The following is a 19,070-nucleotide window of genomic DNA, read 5'->3' on the forward strand; positions in this document are numbered from 1 at the left end:
TTATGTGAGAGGGAAACATGAAGATGAAACCAGGAGATGTCCTTACTGGATCATCAGAGCTGAACAGGTGATGGAGAAACAGGTTTACCTTTTAGATGACATGAATGAGTTGAAGTTATCAACTGTTTCTGAGAGACAAATAACACCAGGATCCTTTTTTATGTAGCTGACAGCTGGTAACTGTGCAGGGGCGGGTCTAGCAAAGTTTTGCCAGGGGGGCATGTAGGGCATTAACAGGGAGAGGGGGGCACAAAGAAATACTTTTCTTTCTTATTCTCATTTAAAATGTCTCGCTTTTAATAAATAATTATCTGAATCTTACAACCAAAGTTTTCATCTGATGTACAATGTATAGAAATCCTACATATACCAACAAGACTGTACATCACTGTCACAACAGCGTTTGTTTTCATTCAAAGGCTTTATGGCTTTTCCTGTAATACCTGGTGGGCCGGTCACTAGTCAAAATGCCCGGACCGATTTTTTGTCCCAATCCAGCCCTGAACTAATGAATTAATTTCCTAATTAATTTTGTTTTATTTTAGTTTTGTAAATACACAATGTCATTTTAGATAGCTTTCATTTTCTTACAAAGCTGCTTTTCTTTCAGTGCAGCTTAAATCATTAGAGGCAAATTTAGAGGGGGCGGGTAACCAGGTTTATGAGAAACTAAAAACCAAATTTAGAAAAGGGACAGATATGTGAGGGGGAAAATACTTAATCACAAGAAAATAAAAGATGCATTTAGGAGAAATTATAAGGAAAAAAATCTAAATTTACCAGAAAAGATTTGAGAAAAAGGGAAAAGTTTGGCAAACGTAACAAAAATAAAAACAAAGAGAAACATGTCAAATCTGGAGAAATGGAAATTTAAGATAAATACCGCTAAGTTAACGGCGCTACTGAAAAGTTCAACCTAGTGATCGTTTTCTACAGTCATGACTTCGAAGCGTATTTGTTAATAAAGTTGTTTGGGGGAAAAGGGTAATGACGTCACCGGAAGTGAGGTGTGTGATTCAGTTGCTAAGCTGCAGCCGAGCAGTAAACGGACCGTCGACAAGTTGCTGTCGCCGCCTCACCGGATCAACTTTAAGCCGTCCGTCGGTGACCGACAGACCGAGGTAAGCTGCCCAACGCCAGACTGCGTCTGCTCGGTCCAAGTTCCGCCGGGGAGCCGCTGCTCCTGACGCCGATGCCCGGCCTCAGTGTTCGGCTAACGTTAGCCCGGAGCTCGGTACGGCGGGTGGTTAGGTCAGCACCGGTGTTCCAGATCAACTGGCGTTTAGATCAACTGGCGTTTAGATCAACTGGCGTTTAGATCGCGAAAACAGCAAACAAGTAACACCACGCCGATGTTGTTCACAGGACACAAAGAGTAAACGATCGTTTACTCTTTGTGTCCTGTGAACAACATACTTGTTTGCTGTTTTCGCGATCTACGCCAGTTGATCTAAACGCCAGTTGATCTAAACGCCAGTTGATCGCGTCGCGCATGAGGATATCACCAGGTAAACTCGCCACATTTTTAAACATTTTGTTGTTCAACAGCATCAAGACTGACGGAGTGTGTTTGAGACAACCTCACAAGTGTCACAGGTGACACATTTGGCGTTTTTTTGCTGGTTTGTCGGTAGGAGCTCCTGAAACGCAAGACTGCCACACATCTGTTCGACCAACGCCAGTTGATCTAAACGCCAGTTGATCTAAACGCCAGTTGATCTAAACGCCAGTTGATCTGGAACACCCGCCACAGAGTCAGAGTTAACGGGTTAAAGTGGGGAGCAGACGGACCTCCTCTGCTGTGTTAGTCTGAACATGAGCTCGTCTGTGGTTTAATGAGCTTAATGAAGAACCTTAATGAGATTACCTGAAGTTAGCTGAAGCTCCAGGAGAGCAGAGCAAACACTCCTGACCACAACAGCACTGCTCAGTTAGTTTACCGGTGTTTTCATACACGTTATGATCTGAGAAAAATGCGCCAGTTTCCATAAACAGAAATGTTCGCTTCAGTCTGCAGACAGTAACACATGAAGGTTCTTGCAGATTTTAAGTATTATTTTTGTGTTAGAAAAATAGATATTATCTAACAGTTTGGATGTAGATGAAGGTGCTGATGAGGATGAGAAATATCTTATTTATCCCATATTTGGGAGACTTTTGTTATAGCAGGAAATGAATATCAGACACCAACCGACATCACCTGATAACACCAAACAAGATTTATTCTGTTTGTTCATTTGTGAAATCTTGTGTTTGCAGGTGAAGAATTATGTTATTTAAGAAAAAAATTCAAGGAGTTTGAATTGTGCGGTTGCTTTGAGGTTGTTGATGATGTATCTGCACCGTGTCTTTATGGATCACGAGATGAACTGTGGTACTGCATGAGGAAGTCGGGAGTAGCAGAGAAGGATGTGAGGGTGGTGCAGGACATGTATGAGGACGGAGAGAGACAGTGGTGAGGTGTGTGGTAGGAATGACAGATGGGTTCAAGATGGGGGTGGGATTACATCAGGGATCTCCTCTGAGCCCCTTCTTGTTTGCTGTGGTGATGGGGACAGGCTGATAGACGAGGCCAGGCAGGAGTCTCTGTGGATCGTGATGTTTGCAGATGACACCGTGAGCTGCAGTGGGAGCAGGTCGAGGTATGCTCTGAACACAAGAGGAATGAAAGTCAGTAGGAGGAAAATAGCTGAACCGAAGAGGATAACGTGCCACTCGTCTCACTCTCATTCACACAATGAGAGAGACGAGTGGAAAGGTTAACATGCAAGCACCGGAGGTAGTGCCAAATGAATAATTGTTTCTGAGACGTGAGATGTGGGAATTTATGGATTTAAAATTTATCGCTCAAGCAGCCTCAGAAAGGCAGAAGTGTGACAGTTTTTTATAAAGCTAGGTCTTTAACTGCTGTTGACTTTGACCCTGGCACGTTCTCCTCTTTGGCTCAGCTATTATAATGAAATCATTCTGGTAGGTGATTTTAATTGGGATCGGTTTTCTCCTGTGTCTGATTATTTTAAGGCACACTGTTTTTAATCTAACACAAATGACTAAAGCCCCACACACCTTATTCCCCAGATAAATCATCTTTGATTAATGTGCCACATCATTTCTCCACAGCAGTTTTTACCAGCGACTTGACTGATTGCTGCGTGGTTGGTGCTGCGAGGAACAGTTTCATGCTCTGAGCATCATCACAAACAGAAATTTAAAGCTTTTACATGAGCAAGCCTTTTGTCACGACTTCATGAATTTACATTGGGTCAGTTTTACATTGATGGACGGTGTTAACTTAGCTTGTAAATATTACTCTGAGAGTTTTATCTGCCTTGTGGACAAACATGCTGCTTTTAGCCAGGTCAGAGTGAAAGGGCGGGACAGGAAGCAGCCCTGAGCAGCTTCAAGAAAGTCCGACACTGATGCCAATGGCTAAGGTTTGGCAGCTGCGTAATAGCTTCGCTGCTTCTATTAGGAAATCCAAATGTGATCACTTTCTGATCTTAACCACTGACAGTCTCAAAGTCCCTGGGACGCGTTGGCAGACTATAAATTCTCTCTCTGACAGCTTTGAAGAGCATTAACATTAAAAAGTCACCGGTCCAGACAGTCTGTCTCCGTTTTTCTTGCGTCTGCTTGCAAGCATCATAGATGAGCCAGCGTCTTATATTTTTAATCTTTCCATACAACTGAACACTTCAGCAGAGATCCCAGTGTGCCTTTGTACTGCCCTCCTGAAAGGTGATGATTCTTGGATGGTAATAATATGAACCAATCTGCAAACTCTGTATTTTAGCTGAGATTCTTTAATGGCTGAGGAATAATCAACCTTAGAGCTATCAGAATGAAAATGATATTTTATCTCTCCAGTACTGTAACTTAAAGGTTTAAAATTTAAAGTTCTCAATGATATCTACGAGGCCCTGGAAGCAAAGAAATACTGCACCCCTCTTTTTATTGATCGAAAGCCTCCGGCACTGTTGATCGTGGGGTTTTATGTCAGAGGTTATTGGAAAAGGGCCGTTCAGACCAAGCTAAGCACCTTTCTCACCATAAGCAGTGTGTGCAGTTTAATGGTCTCTCTTCCAGTTTTTTAAATGTGACTGATGGAGTGCCACAGGTTTCTGTCTTGGGACCTGCGTTATTTACTATTTATGTCAGTGCTGTGGGACAAAATCTAAGTGCAACTGCCTATTTTTACGCAGATGATTAATTGTGGTAATAATCTGGTACCCTGGTATCGACATGGTTTTCGAACATTTGCAGTTAGCTTTTGATCGTACACAGTCACAGCTGTTTCTGCTAAGGCTGTCTTTGAAATGCATCTATAAAAAAAACCACGGTTGTGTTCTTCTCAGAGGGTTCGGTTAACCCTAATCCTAACTTCCCTCTCTTGTATCTTCTCAAGGTACATGTATTAACAATGAAGCTGTGGAGTCTTACAAACATCGAGTTCCTGTTGAAGCTAGGCTGAAGCTGGAGTTTTGTTTTTCTTAGAAATGGATCGTTGGACTTTGTTTATCACGGCATTAAGATTTATCACCGGCTCAAAACCTTTAGCACACCACTGTACTTTATATTCACTGGTTGATTAGTCCTCATTAGCCTCATGCAGGATGGTTCATTGATAGCATTTTGTCTCTAAATTCATTTCTGGTTTACTCGTCTCCTATTTGTCAGATTACCTGTAATCTGACAAATAGTTTAGTCACAATCTGCGGTCTCAGGACTTCTTTGCACTCACTGTTCAGACCTCAGAGAGAAGGTATTCTCCTTTTCTGTCCCGTCCTCATGGATTACATGACAGAAGGATTTCAGGCTCTCAGCTGATTTTGCTCGTAGACTTTAAAAGACGCATAAATGGTTTTGTGAAATCATCACTGGGAATCTTGTTTTTAGTTTGACTGTGTAGACACTTGGTAAAATATTCAATATTTTATTGGTGTTATTTTATTATGCCTGTTTGAAACAGGTCTCTCTTGTAAATGAGGCATTGAGTCTCAGGACTATTTGTATAAATAAAGGTAAAATGAACAAGCACTTGGTGACAGTGGTGAGGAAAATCTTATTGTCACAGGAAGTAACCTCGAGAAGAACCACGCTCGGGGAGGGGCCGGTATGGGAGTGAGGGGAGGAAAAGAAAACACTCAGTGCATCATGGGAATCCTTCAGCAGCCTGAGACTATAGCAGGAGAAATCTGCTCTCTCTTTCTGGTCCCTGTCAGGACTCTTGCTGCAGCATTTTGGATCAGCTGAAGGCTTTTCAGGGAGTTTTTAGGACATCCTGATAATAATGAATCACAGTCGTCCAGCCTGGAAGTAATAAATGCATGAACTAGTTTTTCAGCGTCACTCTGAGACAGGATATTTCTAATTTTAGAGATGTTGCACAAATGGAAGAAAGCAGTCTTACATATTTGTTTAATATGTGCGTTGAAGGACATGTCCTGGTCAAAAATGACTCCAAGGTTCCTCACAGCGTTACTGGAGGCCAAGGTAATGCCATCCAGGGTAAGAATCTGGTTAGATACTATATTTGTAGGAAATTAACGGTCATCAAGGTTTTTATATCTTTAAGACATTCCTGCAGTTTAACTAACTTATATCATCTGGCTTCTGGCTTGTATACAGTGTTTTCCAATAATAGATGAGTTTAAATACTTGGGGTCAACCATCCAAAACAAGGGACAGCACACAAGAGACATGAAGAAGTGTGCAGGCTTGGTGGAGTTTCAGGGGTGATTTGTGACAGAAGGACGGCAGCCAGCATGAAAGGGAGGGTTTACAGGGTGGTAGTGACACCTGTGTGGTTTGGAGGCCGAGCTGAAGACGATGGTATCTTCACTGGGAGTAGAAATGAGAGCTCAGCGTCAGAGAGGCGAGACTGAGACGGTTTTATATGTCTTATCTCTTCTATCACTTATTTATCACTGTGTTGTGTTCCTGCAGGTGTTTGACGCTCAGTGCAAACACTAAATCAGAATCAGAATCAGAATACTTTATTGATCCCTGGGGGAAATAATTTTTTGTTACAGTGCTCCATTTTAAACCAGGAGCTGATGTCCGTCTCATGAATTAACCTCAGCCGGGGTCGTCAAACACAGCAGCCAGTCTCCCAGTATGACCAGTATGGCTGCCTCCAGCACAACCAAGATCGCATGGCGCCTTCGTGAGTATTAAAGTTACTCAAACGATCATCACACCCTTCCTGTCCAGCAGCCCAGCCCGACCTGAATTTGTTCCTCCTTTGTTGCCGTACAGAGGAGTTCGAGGCTCAATCCAGCTCCATTTCCTGTCTGGCTCTGGGGAAAAGCTCGGGCCGCCTGCTGGCCACAGGAGGAGAGGACTGCAGGGTCAACATCTGGGCCGTCAGCAAGGCCAACTGCATCATGGTGAGTCCCCCGCAATGCAAAATGCGATGGGTTTCTAATTTTTAAGGTTTCCGTCGAGGTTTTTTAGGCCTGAAACATGAGCAGATTCAAAGGAACCCATCCTTTACCTACTGCTCTTCTGCAGTCTGCAGGTCATGATGCCCACACCTGCCTCTCTCCTGTCACCACCTCACGCTTTTATCTTTATTATTGATTCATTTCTGATTGTTAAATGATGAAAACAGAGTTCGCTCCATGGGAATTAAACAGACTCATGTTTCCCCTCCACTGCTCGCCATCTTCCTCCAACTAAACTAACCTGCCTGACCTCTTACGTTGTGTGTAGTGCACCACATCATGGCAGAGCGCAGACTGTATACAGAGAGTGCAGAATTATTAGGCAAATGAGTATTTTGTCCACATCATCCTCTTCATGCATGTTGTCTTACTCCAAGCTGTATAGGCTCGAAAGCCTACTACCAATTAAGCATATTAGGTGATGTGCATCTCTGTAATGAGAAGGGGTGTGGTCTGATGACATCAACACCCTATATCAGGTGTGCATAATTATTAGGCAACGTCCTTTCCTTTGGCAAAATGGGTCAAAAGAAGGACTTGACAGGCTCAGAAAAGTCAAAAATAGTGAGATATCTTGCAGAGGGATGCAGCAGTCTCAAAATTGCAAAGCTTCTGAAGCGTGATCATCGAACAATCAAGCGTTTCATTCAAAATAGTCAACAGGGTCGCAAGAAGCGTGTGGAAAAACCAAGGCGCAAAATAACTGCCCATGAACTGAGAAAAGTCAAGCGTGCAGCTGCCAAGATGCCACTTGCCACCAGTTTGGCCATATTTCAGAGCTGCAACATCACTGGAGTGCCCAAAAGCACAAGGTGTGCAATACTCAGAGACATGGCCAAGGTAAGAAAGGCTGAAAGACGACCACCACTGAACAAGACACACAAGCTGAAACGTCAAGACTGGGCCAAGAAATATCTCAAGACTGGTTTTTCTAAGGTTTTATGGACTGATGAAATGAGAGTGAGTCTTGATGGGCCAGATGGATGGGCCGTGGCTGGATTGGTAAAGGGCAGAGAGCTCCAGTCCCACTCAGACGCCAGCAAGGTGGAGGTGGAGTACTGGTTTGGGCTGGTATCATCAAAGATGAGCTTGTGGGGCCTTTTCGGGTTGAGGATGGAGTCAAGCTCAACTCCCAGTCCTACTGCCAGTTTCTGGAAGACACCTTCTTCAAGCAGTGGTACAGGAAGAAGTCTGCATCCTTCAAGAAAAACATGATTTTCATGCAGGACAATGCTCCATCACACGCGTCCAAGTACTCCACAGCGTGGCTGGCAAGAAAGGGTATAAAAGAAGAAAAACTAATGACATGGCCTCCTTGTTCACCTGATCTGAACCCCATTGAGAACCTGTGGTCCATCATCAAATGTGAGATTTACAAGGAGGGAAAACAGTACACCTCTCTGAACAGTGTCTGGGAGGCTGTGGTTGCTGCTGCACGCAATGTTGATGGTGAACAGATCAAAACACTGACAGAATCCATGGATGGCAGGCTTTTGAGTGTCCTTGCAAAGAAAGGTGGCTATATTGGTCGCTGATTTGTTTTTGTTTTGTTTTTGAATGTCAGAAATGTATATTTGTGAATGTGGAGATGTTATATTGGTGTCACTGGTAAAAATAAATCATTGAAATTCTGCACTCCCTGTATAAAGGATGGGTGTAGATTTGAATTCTGAAAAGTGAAGCTTAAACCTGCGTTTTTCATGGATGTCCAGCAGGGGGCGACTCCTCTGACTGTGAATAGAAGTCTGTGAGAAAACGAGCCGCCTCCTCACCTGATCTCTGAGCTCAGTAAACAGTTTCCTGACGGCTTTATGGTCTCAGTCGCTGTTTTCAGGTCTTATTGAATAAAAGATGAAGCTCATTTTGGAAATGATGGTTTCCATTAGTGTTCAGGGGACGATAAAGCAGGAGATGAAGGTGGGCTTATTTTGTGATTGACAGGTGACGTGGTGTCCCTCAGCAGCTTCACTAACACTAACATTTTGATATACAGTCTGTGTTTTGAGTTTTTGAGAAAGGAGCGAGGTGCAGTTTTAGGTGATGATGTCTGTTCTGACTGTTTCCTCTCAGAGTCTGACTGGTCACAAGAACCCAGTGGAGTCTATCCATTTCAACGTGTCGGAGGAGCAGGTCGCCGCCGGGTCGCAGTCAGGTTCAATACGAGTCTGGGACCTGGAGGCTGCCAAGAGTAAGACTCTGTCTGTTCTGTGGCTACGAGGCTTTTTAGTCAAAGCTTCACCGCCTCTAAACTGTCTGTGTGCGTAATTTATCTGCACAGGTGCTTTAGATCAGCGGTGGACAGCGTAAGGTTCACACTGACAAAGAGAAGTGAAGTGAGCGAACCAGTCGATTAGAAATATGACACACAAAGAGCTGAAACATGTTAAAATCAACTTGCTTTTTTTTATTAGTGTGGTGAGTTTTTTCTAAATTTCTGAGTGCAAAGTTTGAGCTATGAGCTCTTCCACCTCTGCTGCCTCGAGGACACAGGACATCCGTCATACCACATGATGTCAGCCTCTGTAATATAGTACATCAGTCTGATTGAGTATATGTTATTATTAGTAGTATTTTTCCATCTACTCTTATTTTGAAAATTGATACAGCTTCCTCAGTGTTCAGTCTCAGGCTGTAACGGAGGACGTTGTACCCCGCAGTCAGAATAATCGTCCGTCCCATCATGCGGAGGCGTTTTAATGCACCTAAGCTGGGTCTTAGTTAGAAAGAGATGCAAAGAGGTGACCCTGCTGCTTCCTGTGCTCAGTTTTAAGGACTCTGATGGGACACAAAGCCAACATCACCAGCCTGGGCTTCCATCCCTTTGGAGACTTCCTGGCCTCCAGCTCCATGGACACAAACATTAAGGTAGGCGTGCTTTCCTGTGTGAGAACATCTTTGAAGTCTTAATCCGCTCTAATGAAATGTCTCTTCTTTTCTGCTGTCAGCTGTGGGACTTGCGGAGGAAAGGATACGTGTTCAGATATAAGGTAAGTTTGTGCTCAGGATGACAGGCCGGCTCCTAATATCCTGCTCGAATCCAGGTGCACGTTTCTAACAGGTGGACAGTGGCTGCAGGTGGATTTGGTAAACACACCTGTGGTGACCTAACAAAGTGTGATGTGGACATTTGCTTCAGTGGAATCTGATCTTTTATGCAAATGAGTTGACCTCATCTGACCTGGAAACAGCACCGTGTGAAAAGCTAAATCCTGATTGTTTTCAGGTTTCTGACAGATTTTTGATGTTTTTCAGATGTTTAAGCCCCGCTCTACATTCTGATGCTTGTTTTCCACAGTTGTACCATCACATACAAAACAAACACACACAGACACGTGGTCACTGTGCGCCAAAGCCGAGGACGCTCAGAATGATTCGGATTAAACTGTGTCAGTCGGAGCTTTTATGGAGTCTTACAGTAAACGGATTATTGCATTTAAAAGAACTGAGAGACTTCAATTTAATTTTGTTTATGCAGCGCCAAATCACAACATCAGTCACCTCAATGCGCTTTATACTTTAAGATCTACATACAGAGAAAAACCAACAATCATATGACCTCCTATGAGCACTTTGGCGACAGTGGGAAGGAAAAACTCCAGAACCAGGCTCAGGGCTTCTACTTTCCTTCAAAATAAAAGCTTCACATGAGTCTCGATAGCAAAAATCTGACCAGTGTTGGTGTTGCAGGGTCACACTCGGGCTGTGAGGAGTTTGGCCTTCAGTCCTGATGGGAAGTGGTTAGCTTCAGCGAGCGACGACTGCACCGTCAAGGTACGACCTGATCTGACGTCTCACCTTTAATGTAAAAAATATATTTTAAGGATTGTTTTTCCCGGTACTTACATGTTGTGGTAACTCTGACTCTGTAACAGTAGATGCTGAGAAACCTTCAGAGTAACTATAACCTGCAGGAGTTACACGATGCTGTGAATGTAAACTGTGAAGCAGAACATCAGCAGCAGGAAACTGTGCAGAAAGGCTGGAAGACGTTAAAATGTTCCAGCTGGTCCTGGTTCATGTTTGGTAGTCACGTGTTCCCATAAAATAAAACGAGCGATTGAATCGCAACATTTTTAGATTCTTCTACATTTTAAAATGGTTTTAAAAGGTCCGTCTGTTGAATCACTTCAGTGTTTTAGGATTTTTAAGATCCATCTTTTCTATTAAAATAGTTTTCAGGACACTTCTTGACCCAGGTTCAGTTACATTTATTTAAATAAAGTAATAAGCTGGTGATGTGTAACGACTCGTTAGGCTAACATTTCATCGATGTTTAGAATTAAGTTTCATTTCATTTGCAGCGGTCGGATGTTCGGGTGTTTGAGAGCATCTTGGGAATTTAAAAGTGTGAACATGATGTGTTTATTCTGTAAATGCTGTGAAAGCATCAAACCGGCAGCATCCTGTAATAAAATCGCTCATTCTGATTGGCTGAAGGAGGTGAGCTCTGCTCTCTTCCTGTTCGATGACCTCAGCCCTGTCCTCTTGTCTCCATCAGCTGTGGGACCTGGCTCAGGGGAAAACCATCACGGAATTCAAATCTCACACCGCCGCCGTCAACATCGTCCAGTTCCACCCCAACGAGTACCTGCTGGCCTCCGGAAGCTCCGACAGGTACGTCGCCGCAGGCCGAGCGCCCGAGACGCAGCAGCTCGGAGCTGAAGGAGCGACTCATGAGTGGAATCAGTGTTTGTGACACTTTGTGGCTCGTTTAGTTTTTCTGTTTCATGAAGCTCAGAGGCTGCGCGAGGTTGTCCTCTCTCTGTGCCGCCAAGATTTTATTTTGGTGCTGAGTTTGATTGTTTGTGGCATTTTTTAAAATGTAACATTTCTTTTAGTCTGAAATTCTTTTACTTTTTTTCACATACATGTCCTGTGTCTTCTACATGTCCTCTGCATGTGCCACTAAATCATACATTTATAACTAAAAGTAAACAGGAAATATAATATAAATATAATAAAATGGAAATAATAACTCATCCTTTCTCCAACACAACCAGCAAATGCACTCAGTATTTAATCATTTCTTTATTTTTGCATATGAAGTATAAATAAGTATTCCAACATGAATCACTTAAATTGATTATTATGTTTAATTTGAGGACATCGACCTGGTGTTAGAGACAGTTTATAAGTTACACCAGCAAGCAAAGCTGTAGTTTGTGGCCTGATTTTCCGATTGTCATGTGATCGTGATGGAGCCGTTAAAGCTTTGAATGTGTCACTTCAAAGAAATGAGACATTTTGTAGGTTTTGGCCTGTTTTAGTGACAGAACAGGGAGCAGGGTCATTTTTATCTCAAACAGTTTATTGATGGAATAAATCTTACTCTCATTTATGAGAATAAGAAGTGACTCAAACACATACTTTCTTCAATTAATTATAAAAATGTCTTTAGCTTAGCTTGTAGTTAGAGCTGGGTTAGGCGACCCTAACCATCCCTCAGGTTCCTGGGGACTTCCCATGATGCACTGAGAGGTGCACTTTGCCCTCCACTCCCTCTTTTGTTCGTGTTTCGTTCCTCTTTTCTCTTTCTCCTCATTTACTGACTTGTCACTGCTGACCGTGGATCTGTTGGAGGTCTCTTCCTGTTCCTCAGCCGTGTTGTAGCGTCTTCACCTGACACTATAAAACACCTACAGGTGTCTCTAATGAGCTGCAGCTGTATGAACTCTGCATGTGCTTGCAGGACCATCAAGCTGTGGGATCTGGAGAAGTTTACGATGATCGGCTCGTTGGAGGGCGACACGACTCCGGTCAGGTGAGTTTTTCCCCGTTGCAGCAGGGTGTAACTGGAATGTGACCTCTGACCCCTGTCCCTGTGGTTTCAGGTGTATATGTTTTAGCCCAGATGGCTCCTGCCTGTACAGCGGCGCCACGGACTCGCTGCGGGTCTTCGGCTGGGAACCGGACCGCTGCTTTGACGCGGTGCCGGTGAGCTGGGGAAAGGTGTCTGACCTCGCCATCTGCAACCAGCAGCTGGTGTGTAGCTCCGCCCACCGCTCAGTAACAGTACTGTGCAGAAGTTTTAGGTAATCTTAATCTTCCACCTTCTCCACATGTCAGATCGGCGTGTCTCATCAGCTGTCGAGTGTGTCGTCCTACGTGGTCGATCTGAAGAGGGTAAAGAAGAGCGGTGGCGCCGTGATCCAGGGGATCATCCAGGACGACCAGCCGCTCACAGAGCCGAAGAAGGACCCCAAAGGAGCGGCACTGCGAAAGAACTACGAGAGACCCACGACCACCTGCAGATCGCAGAGGTACGGCACACTGAGAGACAGGAGAAAATACTCCAGATACTGCAAGTACTGACTCCTGGATTTAAAGTTTTATACATGAGCCACTGGTTTCATTCATCAAACACTCAGATCACATGTCATATATATATATATATATATATATATATATATATATTATTATTTGACTTCAGTGGAAAAGTTTCGCTTCCAGATTCTTTAATAAAAGTAAATAAAGTAAAAAATTTGCAGTTTTTCTTCTAAAAACAAACAAATGTTTGTGATGTCATCAGGTTGAAGCACCGTTCAGAGTCTGACAGGCGGAGCCCCGAAGGGGAGAGGCGGAGCCCTAGCGAGGACGAGGCGGACGAGAAGCTGTCGTCTGCTGAGATCCACAACGCCGAGGACTACAAGGCCATCTTCCAGCCAAAGAGCGCCATCTGTAGGTGGACCCGGAGCATCGCAGCTCAGATGTTGAATAAAGAATACAGTTATACGTACATACAACGAGATCTGTGAAATATTGCTATTGAAAAGGACGCTGAGTTCATCTTTAATCAACACTGCACCAACAAAATCTGTGTTTAGTTTCCCCGAAAGCTTCTATTTCCTCACCTGTTGATCCACCTGCAGCATCGCCATCAGTTCTGCTCTGGCTGATTTTGAGAAGCAGGCCATATTTGAAAAGTGAGAGGAGTAAACATTACTCGCTGTAAGAGCCAAACAGGATGGGAGGATCTGATTGGTTCTTTGTGCCTTTTTAAAATATTCATCCTAATGAGGACAAAGACACTCTCGTCATTTCTTCTTTTGTTTTCATGTCGTCACATTTATTTTGCAGTCTGAGCTCCTCGTTCTCCTCTCTTCCAGCTCGCACTCCTCCTAAGATGTCGGAGCCTTTTCCCGCTCCTCCAGAGGACGGTGAGTCCAGCACAGCTTCACGTTTCTGTGAGACATCAGGAGACGACGCGCCTCCGACGTGTCAGTTTATAGATGAAACACGAACAATAAATCACGTGTTCGACAGTGAAAAACACACGACACAAAAACACACGACAGAGGTGTTTCAGCTCCTGTTTTGTGGTTACTGGGTCGTTTCCTGATGATTTCTTCTTCTGCTCAGAGTCCATTTTGGCGATCAGCCGGCAGCTGAAGGACATCAAGTCTCATTTTCCTGATAAACAGCAGGTCAGTGAACGCAGCAGCCGTGTGTCTGTGTGGAAACATGGACGCCTTAGGACAGCGGACTATAAATGCAACGAACCTATCAGAGCTCAAATACCTGCTGTTTACAACAAAGTAGTCCTCCAGCCGCTCGGTTTTCTCTTTCTTTAGTTAAAGATTTTTCTTTGTCTTCAGAAAATCAGTTTAATTCAAAACCATCTAAAACCTTTAACAGCTGTGTGACTTTGGTCTGAGTGCGGTTATATGAGAGGTTTTATGAGTCTAAATTAACAACTAAAATGATGTGTGAGAAATTATTTTGTAATAATTTCTTGTTTCTGTCATTATTAACAGTTTTTCCAAAAATCAAATGCCCATAAAAACAGCTGAGATCAGAGAATAAAGGCTGTGACTGCTCGTGTCTGTTGTTTTAAAGGGTCCTCCGCTGGCTGCCTCCACTCCCGTGGTGAGGGTGGAGCCTACGGTCATTTCCGCTGTGAAGCGTCCGTCCCCTCCAGCTGCGGGCACAGTGTCCTCCAGCCACCCCGCTCCCACCCAGCCCCCCGTCACCGCGGCCAAATCCAAACCGCAGCTCAAAATCATCTCGAGCGCCCGGAACGAGCCCATCGGGCTGAACGTGGCCGACTTCCTGCCCGTGAGTGCACGCGTCAGTGTTTTTAGATTCTCGCGACAGCTTTGATGATGAGAATAAAGCTGAACGTGTGTGGTCGGTCAGTCTTCACCCAACCACAGATCTGGAGCCCTGAGTGACGAGGAGGCCCTGACCCAGATGAAGAAGGGTCACGAGACCATGTGTGTGATGCTGAGCAGCCGACTGAAGAACCTGCAGACGGTCCGAGGGGTGTGGACCCGAGACGGCATCAAGGTGAGGCTGACACACTGGTACCAGCAGCTCGCACGTGTGTGAGAAGGTCATGACCGTTTGGCGGTCTTCTGCCCGGATACAGCCGGGCAGCTCATTCATGCAGCTCCTTCTTTTATTGTTTTGTTTTCAGTTCGTTTGTGTCAATCAAAATATTTTCAAACTGCTCTTTGTTTGTGTGCAGATCGCTCTTGACACCGCCGTCTCCATGAATGATCCGTCCATAGTCGTGGACATCCTGAACATCATCAACCCCCAGCCGTGAGTCTCACACACACACACTCGTTTTCATATCTTAGTGAGGACATCTCATTGACATCATGCTTTAGAGAGCCGCTTACCCAAACCATGAAAAATGAACGCCTACTCGTAACCCTGAGGATTTGAGCCTCAATAATGCATTCAAGCTCGTGGGGACAGGCACTTTGTCCTCACAGGTGACTGTTGGTCCCCACAAGTATAGTAACATTTCAAGTTTCGGTCCTACAAAGCTGTCTAAACAGGTACACACTCACACACACAAACCCGTTTCTACATCTTTGTGAGAACCCTAAGTCACACCTTGGCTTGGCTGCTCCTCAGGGAGGAGAGTTTCACACATCTATCCAGTCAAGTTAAATGACTAATTACTGTAGAGCAGGGGTGTCAAACTCAGATACACAGTGGGCCAAAATTCAAAACTGGAACAAGGTCGCGGGCTAACGTTAATATTTATTGAAAAAAAAAAAAATCTTCCTCCAGATATAAGAATGAATCTTTTCTTATGGACTCAAACAAGTTTTGCTGAAAAACTGAATATGGAACAAGCAAAGCTTAATACTAAACAATATATATATTAGCTGTATAATACCAGTAGGCCAGCTCTGATAGTAATTTGGTATGGCTTCGCGGGCCAAATGTAATTAGTCTGTGGGCCAAATTTGGCCCACGGGCCAGAGTTTGACACCTATGCTGTAGAGCCTAAAGTTGTGCGCCGCTTGTTTAATTAAAGACACAAAGAAATCTGCTTATTCTGCAACAATAGGCCATTTTGTCCCCACAATTATAGTAGCATGCCAATTTCCTGTCCTGACAAAGATGTCACACACACGCGTGGACACACACACACACACACACACACACACACACACACACACACACACACACACACACACACACAATTCTGATTTTATACAAGTACAAACCTTTATTTACACTGGAGTTCAAAAACAAAACCTTTCTTTGTTAGTTTAACCCAAAAAATCTAAAAACAGTGACAGAAGCTGACGATTGATGACAGACGAATCGTTCTACGCAGCTTTATTATTATTATTATTTTCAGTCTGTTCTGTTTCCAATCACTGAAAAGTTTTTATTGTTTATTTGATTGCATCTGTCTTCTAAGTTTCATTTTGAAGAGTTTGACCTGCAGTTGTTTGCGGGTTGCTGACCTTTATGAACGTATAAAACCAGATGTTGCGCTGCTGTTCCAGATCTCTGTGGAAGCTGGATGTGTGCATGGTCGTCCTTCCTCAGCTCGACAAACTGCTGCAGAGCAAGTACGAGAGGTGAGCGGCTCAGAGGTAAAGTTTCTGTTGTCCAGAGATGGCGCGCGAGCGTTCAGCGGCAGAGGGTACGTTTTAAAACAACGTCAGCATCTTTGTGGGCGTTTTCATCAAGTGTGACGGATGACTTTGTGGGTTTCACCATTACAATGAGAGAAATGAGTTCTGATGATGCTTCAGACGAACTGCCGGGAGGCAGCTCGGGTTGCATCAGAGATGATTTCGTCTTCTCAAAGTGAATTTAAAACTCTAATTCGGATTTTACGTAAAAAGAAAGATCACTTCCTGTTTGGTAACCTGAGGTCACCCGGAGTACTTTGATTGTCAGGAGGTGGAGCAGATCTCCGCTTCCTCCCGTCCTGAACCTGAACCTGCCCCGATGCCGTCAGTGTGTCGGTATGTCGTGTAATTCGATCATCCAATCAGCTTCCTTCTCTGTGCGTTTCCTCAGCTACATACAGACCGGCTGCACGTCTCTGAAACTCGTCATGAAGCACTTCTGGACGCTGATCTCGGACACTCTAAAGGCCACGCCGTCCGTCGGGGTCGACATCACACGAGAGGAGCGGTGAGTCTCACATCTGTCCAACAGCTGCTTGACTGATTTAGCAGCACCGTCAATCAATCTGCTGATTACTCAGATTACTCTGAGGAGGAAATGCCCCAAACCTCGGCTGACTCCACCTCTCGTTCTGTGTGGGACGTTTTTAAAGATGTCTGACACGTGTTCGAACCCAGAGACTTGATTCCTGCTGTAATCGCTCCTCAGCCGGCTGCTTTTCCCTTCCAGGTCTCCTCTTTGCACTCTGCATCTGCAGGAGCCACAGCTGTATTTTAGTGACTGTAGTAGGTTTGTTTGTCCAGCAGGTGTCACCTTTGTGCTGTTGGCGAGGGCCTGCGTCCTCGCCAGCAGCAACACAGGCTGCTGAGGTTAACGGACGTTATTCCTGAGATGAGCTTCAGAGAGAGCAGCATGTTAGTGCGGTGGGGCAGCACTCATTCTGCGCCTCACTGCATTTGTTGTGAATGAAGGATGCTTCAGTGTCTCCTCCTCCAAGGGAGGTAAAAAAGGAAACATTAAACCACCTTTGGTGTAGTACTCAGACGACAGGAACCTTCATAATAAAATGAATTGAACTGTAACCAGCGACAGTCAGTTTCTCTTATAAAGGTTTGTGCAGAGATGATGTAAATCAGACGAGACACTGGAGCAAAGATGTCCCATAATTCATAGCAACACATCATCAGTGGCGGTTTGTTCAATCACTGAAGGAAAACCATTTTAATCGGACAGACTCGCCAACGTCTTTGTCCTCTGCGTTTGAGCCTCTGATGTTTTTGTGCTTCCAGACACCAGAAGTGCCGAGTGTGCTGCGAGCAGCTGAAGAACCTGAGCAACATCGTGAAGAACAAGGCGACGCAGGTCGGTCGTCACGGCAGCACCTTCAAAGAGCTGCAGCTGCTCATGTCGCCGCTCGACGACTCGCCCTGAGGGCGGCGCCGTGGATCAGCTGACTCCCAAGACCCCGCACTTTGTGTGTCCTTCTTTTGTCACGACTCTCTCCTGAGGCCTCCGTCACAGAAGAAGAAATGTTTTAATGCTGAAGACGTTAAGTGACACTCAGAGGAAGTCGAGAAATTAAACCGCCGCTGCTAAACGAGCGGGTCGGTACTCGAATCGGGGAGGAGTCTCGGTCTCGTATGGAGGCGCTGACGGGAATGTGCCTTCAGAGGTTTGGATGTTTAAAAAGTGCTCACAGGTTTGCACCACACGAGCGATTCATGAAAGGCGGAGTAAAGATCAGCGGACAGAGACAAACCGCTCTGATGCGAACGTTTGAATCTGCCATGTTTAATCCCGTAAACCAGCGACGCAGATTTAAAAACGCCAAAAACAAACTCCAGCTCGGACTCTGTGCACACGTTTTCACTTTTCTACTGTTCACTTTCTCCACTGTGTTCATGTACAGCTCTGTTTATTTAAATAAAGACAAAATGAAGTTAGTTACTGTACTCTTCAGAGTGACTCGTGAATGCACCAGAAGCTCTGTCTCAGATTTCCTGCAGACCTCAAATGCAACATGCATTTCTACATCAGTTTAGAGCCAAGCGTGTGAAAGTCATGTCGGGTGATCTGCTCACAGATTTAAGTCTGTAAAGAATTAGACATTTGCACAGGAAGCTTGTGGAAAGACATGATCGAGCATTATTTCTACAACATAAGACCACTTTGACTCATATTTGAAGATCTTTTCTTGAGTGTACGGTCAGGTCATGAGTGTTTGGGCAGTTTTTATTCTTTTGCTTCTGTAAACGACTACAATTTATTTAAAATAGTAAAATATGTGACTGAAATACAGATAACAGCTTGGCACAGGTTTGAAAACTGCACACAGCCGAGTGTGACGTGTGGGCGGAGTCACCGGTGTTTATTACTGGGACAAACAGATTTCCAGCATCATTGACTGGACAACCAAAAACGTTCTGTGAAAGCAACCCAAGACCCAGAATATTCAACAGTCGAGTCGATCAGCTGACCCCAAATCAGCTGATCATGCTTTTCACTTCCTGAACACAAACTGAGGGTTGGTGATAGACCCGGTGCCAGCTAAAGCAAAGGAGGGAAGGTTAGCATGGTTGAGTTCAGTTCTCTCTGGCTCTCTTCCAATGAGAGGACTGCTGTGATTTGACGCTTTATAAATAAAATTGAATTGAATTATTAAAACAAGTCTGTAGGTTCCCGATCATTCAGGGTTTTCCCGTCTCACATCTAAAAAACTTTTTCAAATCTAGACGC

General features: G+C 44.5%; 1 protein-coding gene across 1 annotated transcript; it reads left to right on the plus strand.

Moving 5' to 3' along the window:
- Positions 1 to 760: 760 nt before the first annotated feature.
- LOC308397918 (katanin p80 WD40 repeat-containing subunit B1-like) lies at positions 761 to 18,277 on the plus strand. Its single transcript, XM_080884192.1, has 20 exons — positions 761 to 1,121; positions 6,033 to 6,166; positions 6,259 to 6,389; positions 8,517 to 8,634; positions 9,211 to 9,311; positions 9,392 to 9,433; positions 10,134 to 10,217; positions 10,945 to 11,060; positions 12,136 to 12,207; positions 12,278 to 12,428; positions 12,513 to 12,706; positions 12,976 to 13,124; positions 13,553 to 13,603; positions 13,806 to 13,870; positions 14,283 to 14,501; positions 14,583 to 14,732; positions 14,914 to 14,990; positions 16,202 to 16,276; positions 16,725 to 16,841; positions 17,624 to 18,277. The coding sequence occupies exons 2-20, from the start codon at positions 6,118 to 6,120 to the stop codon at positions 17,763 to 17,765; spliced, it is 2,103 nt and encodes a 700-aa protein (XP_080740318.1). The 5' UTR covers positions 761 to 1,121; positions 6,033 to 6,117; the 3' UTR covers positions 17,766 to 18,277.
- The last annotated feature ends 793 nt before the right edge of the window (positions 18,278 to 19,070 follow it).

Source organism: Rhamphochromis sp. 'chilingali', assembly GCF_963969265.1.
Source record: "Rhamphochromis sp. 'chilingali' genome assembly, chromosome: 6".
Lineage (NCBI taxonomy): Eukaryota > Metazoa > Chordata > Actinopteri > Cichliformes > Cichlidae > Rhamphochromis > Rhamphochromis sp. 'chilingali'.

Bases quoted from the DNA above. Each gene is read 5' to 3' on its own strand.
- LOC308397918 (XM_080884192.1), top strand. From the start codon at position 6,118: ATGACCAGTATGGCTGCCTCCAGCACAACCAAGATCGCATGGCGCCTT. The intron at 10,218-10,944 runs GTACGACCTGAT...TGTCTCCATCAG, and splicing joins GCGACGACTGCACCGTCAAG to CTGTGGGACCTGGCTCAGGG. The intron at 12,429-12,512 runs GTGTGTAGCTCC...TCCACATGTCAG, and splicing joins CCATCTGCAACCAGCAGCTG to ATCGGCGTGTCTCATCAGCT.